Raw genomic sequence first — 5,769 nt, forward strand, 5'->3', positions numbered from 1 at the left:
GTGTGATGCCATCATGTCAATATGGACCAAAATCTCTGAGGAATGCTTCCAGCACCTTGTTGAATCTATGCCACGAAGAATTAAGGCAGTTCTGAAGGCAAAAGGGGGTCCAACCCGTTACTAGCGTGGTGTACCTAATAAAGTGGCCGGTGAGTGTATAAAATCCACTGACATATAGCCAGTGTTGTGTTTGCATGCCTGATCATCTTAAATTGAGTTTTATGTACAGAAAAAAACTAAGTTCACTTTTTATTCTTCATAAAAAAATGCAGTTTGTTTCACAATGCAGGTTATAAAGATTATACAAACAATCGATTCTTACAGCTCAACAGAACTTTCCAGATCTGGTAAAGTTCTAAACGTTGCCAATTCTGCAAAGAGCCAAACAAGAAAATGTACCTAAAAATATTGAAAGTACTTTTTTTATTTTTGGGAAGGAAGCTATAATTTAAGAGCGTGTTTGTCAATTGAAAGTTGTTATTGTGCGCACTGTGAGGAAGTATTTTTGTATTTGTGTGTGTGGAGGGAAATTTGTGGACTAAAAGGAGTGTAGAGTTGTCTATTATTTCCATTAATGGTTTTATAAATAAGGAATTAGACCAGTAGAAACTGATAACAACTGGTGAAGGAGTGAGTTTATAAGTAGCATTTCTTCCCACTCCCTTTACAAAAAACTATGACACGTTATTTTATTTTATGTTTTGTAGGTTCTTCTTTATCTCTTGCTTCTCTCGTCATTGCTTTAAGGGGGGTTGTTATGCAAAATGAAAATCTTTGAACTTTATATCATGTTATAATGTCATTCCCTCAACAAAAATCATACTCAGAATGTTGTTTTGACTCATTCATCCCTGAATCTCCTGTGGTAGCCATGTGGAACTGCCTAAACGCTTGCTGGTACAAAGCACCGCCTATTTGAACAAAGCTCCTSCCTGGAGCTCGGYCCTCAGCTGAGCTCCAGCCAGATCACCCCTCCCCTGAAGCATTGTTGTAAGGACATGATGAAGCAGAAGCGTTAGAAACAGTAGGGGGTTGACACATTTTCATAACAACTAGTTATTTTACCATGGTAAAGAATTGAACGACGTGCCAGGAAAATACACAATACCCCCCCTTTAAAATGATTTTCTGTATAAAGTTCACATTTTTGAAATAAATCAAACAAACATGGTGAGTAAAACCCCAAAACACATTACGGCAAAGGCTGGTTCAMCCCAAAGATHCGGTGCCCCGGCACAAACAGAGCAATGTTGTATATGCTGTTAAGTGCCAGGAGGACTGCGACCAGTTATACATCGGGGAAACAAAGCAACCACTGTTCAAAAGAATGTCCCAACACAGACGAGCTACATCTAATGGCCAGAACTCTGCAGTTTTCACTCATTTACAGGCCAGCGGTCACTCTTTCAGAGATGAGGATGTTCTCATTCTTGATAGAGAGGAACGTTGGTTTGAGAGAGGAGAAAAAGAAGCCATTTTTGTGAAGAAAGACCGTCCATCATTAAACAGAGGTGGAGGCCTCCGTTTTCAGTTGTCCCCCTCCTACAGCATTGCTATAGCCAGTATCACTCCACCCCCTGTTAACAATAGGTGTTAATTAGGTGTCGACGATAGCCATGTGATGTGAGTATCAGTCACATGGAGGCAGGGCTTAAAAGCCTGAATTTTGCCTGAAACTCAGACTGAAGAAGTCTCTTGGAGGAGAGACGAAACGTTTCATTAGAGAAGAACCCGTCCAGAGGACCTATACAATTTTTTTCTTTTTGATTTTTTACCTGGATTACTGAGATGCATCAGGACATGGTGAGTAAAATGGGTAGGAGTAGAGATTTTTGACGGATAATATGGTTATAAATTTGATTAAACCTCTTGTTTTGTCTCAGCTAGATTACTGTTCGTCGGTACAGTCTGGAGCTTCGGGAGGCATCCATCCATCCATCCATTTTCTGTACACGCTTCTTCCTGTTCAGGGTCGCGTGGGTCACTGGTGCCCATATCCAGCAGTCACAGTGCGAGGGGCGGGGTACACCCTGGACAGGTYGCAAGTCYATCRCAGGGCCACACATAGAGACAAACGAGACAAACAACCATTCACTCTCTCACTCACACCTAGGGACAATTTAGAGTTATCAATTAACCTAACAGTCATGTTTTTGGTCTGTGGGAGGAAGCCGGAGTACCTGGAGAGAACCCACGCACGCACGGAGAGAACATGCAAACTCTACCCAGAAAGGCTGTGACCTCTATTTTTATTTTTATATTTGTATTTGTATTTGTTATTTATTTATTGTGCAGTTATTGTTGTTTTGAATTCATGTGAACTATGTATGCTATGTATTTTGTGTTGTTTTATGTTTAATGTGTGGACCCCCAGGAAGAGTAGTTGCAAAAACTGCAACTAATGGGGATCCAAATAAAAGAAAAGAAAGRAACGGGGCAGTACTGGTTTTTAAATTCCTAAATTGAATGACACATAAGGGTTAAAATGGGACTGGATTCTCTACAGTTCTTTTCTCTAATTTTTTTTCTCGTTACTTTCAGGAGTTTTGATTGTTTGGACACATTATCCGAGTAAACAGACCAGGATTAGGTGAAGTACATTAATCTGATCAATCCCCAACTGTAACATTAACCCATATAAAMTTAATTCAAAGTAAACAAACCGGAGGCAGAGATGAAAGTGTGAATTCTTTTAATCCGCCAAACACTTCTTTAACACATATTCCATGCCACTACAAGGGCTATTTCTCTCTGTTCTCACATAAACCGCTGCTCTCCAGCAGATTCCAGGTCTCCGTTGCAAACTTTTTTTTTTCTTTTTGCACAGCGAGAGGCAGCCAGACATGCAGAGGGACACCAGGTGGTGTTTGATGGCACTCATGTTGCGCTATATGCTCGCTGTCTTAGAGATAATTCACGCCTAACATCTGCTCTGCGGCTTTAGCTCGGCTTGGAATCGATTGAGGACTGTCAGAGAAAATTATTATAGGACTTTGAAGCATGTTTTCAATGTGCCTGAAAACCTGCAGTAAAGTCCATGTTTTGGTAAGACCAGGGCTCTCAGCATTCACACTGCATTTTTACAGAAAATACTTTACCTTTTTTCTTCATCTTATTACTTTGTGTGGTCATCAGTAACAGAATGAAGATTTAAGCATTGCCGTAAGAAGAACAAACATCAGGTTCATCATTCTTTTTTATGCCGTGACTCCTCTCTCAACTCTTCCACTACAAACAGCCAATGTTTTAGGGAGTAAATATAAAACCGTCACCAGCAACACTTGATGATGCAGCAGAGGGAGAGCCAGAAGGAGAACATTTCATGCGAGCGAAACGGCAGCACGGACTGACTCAAGGTTCCAGCAGGGAGCGAGACTCAGTCAGCTCCGTCTCCAACAGCGGGGACATTTTCCAGGAAGTCTCTGCCATATATGGGTGTCACTAGCTTATTGTGTATTTTTTATGTAACTACATGCTCTAACACCACCTCACTGACTTTTGTTTTCTCTCTTTCACACAGACACATTTGTAAAATCCACAACTTTATTCCAGACCCTCATTTTTGTGCATGACTCACACTCATAACCTTTTTTTTTCTTCAATACCCGTCTTATCTTTTATGCACTTTCCTGACTTTATCATCCTGTCCACATTCGTGTCCTTAAAACAGAAGGTGGAACAAAATGTTTTTGGTCGTTGCATCATCCTCTGAATCATCTGTGACCCAATGGGGCTGTGCGCAGCAAGTAACTAAATAATTACAGCCAGGATGAAAAACTTGAGTGTGCAGTTGCATAACTAATGATAACAGCCAGAGCTCAAGCTGTGCAATCAAAAAATAAATAAATAAATAAATTGAAATTTGCTAAAGCTTTGAGCTAATTACCAAATCCACACAAGGCTGAATGTTTGGTGCATTAGTGAGAGCTGATTTCAGTTTCCTGGAAAAAAACACTCCTGGAATTAATTAATGATTTTTTTGAACATGTTTGTCTTCTGTCTCCTCTAAAAGAGGTGTTTATTTTTATTTATTTTGGTGTACCATCAGGCACAAACAATAGAGGCGATACAAAAGCAAGCTCTCACAGCTTCATGACATTTCATTAGTATGTCAGGTGAAAAGCAGCTAGCGGGGAGCTGCAGGATTGAGTCACCAGCCCCTCTCATCTTTACTCCCTCTCCCTCATTTTTGTGTGTGTGTGTGTGTGTGTGTTACCTCTCTCAGCACTGTTTGCATATCTTTCCACTCTCCCTTGCGAAATTGTTCTCATTTGAATTCTGCATCCAGCTAGACGCAGCTCACCTATCCGCACCCTCGCAACGCCAGATGATCTGAAGAAACCCTGATTTCTTTGTAGYGTTTGTTCACACTGTGCTGCAGCGTGGATGGACGTAATGAGYGTGAAAACTAGACAATCTGATGAGGACATTTTAGGACACAAAACTCACTGGGTGTGAAACACTGTAAACATTCCTTTTGTATTAACGCACCGATGCATGAGTAAAAATAAACACTCTTTTTTTGCTTGTTTTGCAAGATGCTTAATTGCAGTCACACAAAAAAGAAAGGACAAGAAGGGAAATAAAACAGCTTTACCAGACGCTGGAGATTTGCTGCGGTGTGTTTGAATAACAGTCCTGGGGGAGCATCGGTTGACAGAGCCCGACATCTTGCCATAGGTCACTGACTTCATCATACGGCACTCTGCAAGCACAAAAAAAAATCAGATGCAGAACTGTTCAGGGAAGCACAAATACCTTTGATTTCATTAATCGATCCAATAAAACATCTGCTAATAGTAGCATGCTATCTACTGATTTCTGAACACAGCTGGGCTAAACTTCAGGACTCCTCCTGCAGAAATATGGAGTTCCATTTGTGCCAAAATGTGTTGTTGAGCCTTTGTCCATGTTCTCAAACCTTGTGTTGACACATGGACAAAGGCTCAACAACATATTTTTGGCACAAATGGAACTCCATACAGAAACGGGTCACTTTCCAGAGAAAAAGATCAGTGTTTCAGGCGGGACAGCTAGGACTCATACTTTGCAGGCATATGATTAAAATAAATGAGCCTTATGATAGTACTTACACACCCTCCCGGCCTTTTCCTCCACAAAACTTTCCTCCTCTCCTGTTCATTAACCCAGCCCCATTATAGCTCATTAACATTTAAGACAAGTGGAGAGAAGCCCGCTCCCATGGTATGTGTGTGTTGATCTGTGTGTGATTAATGCACGATGCGGCGCGTTAACGCGATGACAGCGTGCCAGAGTTAAAGCAGAGGCGATAATTATAGCGGTGCTGAAAGGAGGCGAAGATGTGTGCAGCTCTGACTCCGACTGTCTGTCGGTTTTGTTTGTCACTCAGTGTTCCTGTCTGCCTGTTCCTGCCTCCTGCGCCCTGTCTGCCAGAGGATGACGAGGTGTCATGCTCCACAGGAAACACCACAGACACACAGAGTGTTGCTTGGATCCCTTTGACTTCCATGCATCTGTGTCTGGGTGTGTTTTGGGTGCGTTTCGCTTTAAATGCTGACATTTAGAATATTATTTACCCTGACTGGGAGCATGAGAGGTTTTTTTTTTCAGTTTGTTAGGATTCACATTTGTGAGCAACCTGTGTGTGACAAGTTCTTGCTTTAATTATATACCCTGCATTTCGTTAGCATAACAAACCTGTACATTAAAAACAACAGTACAAAGTTCTAATTATTTTATTATAGAACACATTAAATCTGTGTGTATATACAGTATGCATGCATGCAT

General features: G+C 41.1%; 1 protein-coding gene across 2 annotated transcripts in view; it reads right to left on the reverse strand.

The window, feature by feature from the left end:
• Window positions 1–5,769, reverse strand: part of dclk1a (doublecortin-like kinase 1a) — a 53,759-nt gene that overhangs the window by 24,030 nt on the left and 23,960 nt on the right. For both annotated transcript variants that reach the window (XM_014003296.1, XM_014003297.1), the window contains exon 5: window positions 4,598–4,705. In XM_014003296.1, coding sequence (XP_013858750.1) covers window positions 4,598–4,705 — 108 coding nt within the window. The remainder of the gene's footprint in view (window positions 1–4,597; window positions 4,706–5,769) is intronic.

Source organism: Austrofundulus limnaeus, unplaced genomic scaffold (assembly GCF_001266775.1).
Source record: "Austrofundulus limnaeus strain Quisiro unplaced genomic scaffold, Austrofundulus_limnaeus-1.0 Scaffold17, whole genome shotgun sequence".
Lineage (NCBI taxonomy): Eukaryota > Metazoa > Chordata > Actinopteri > Cyprinodontiformes > Rivulidae > Austrofundulus > Austrofundulus limnaeus.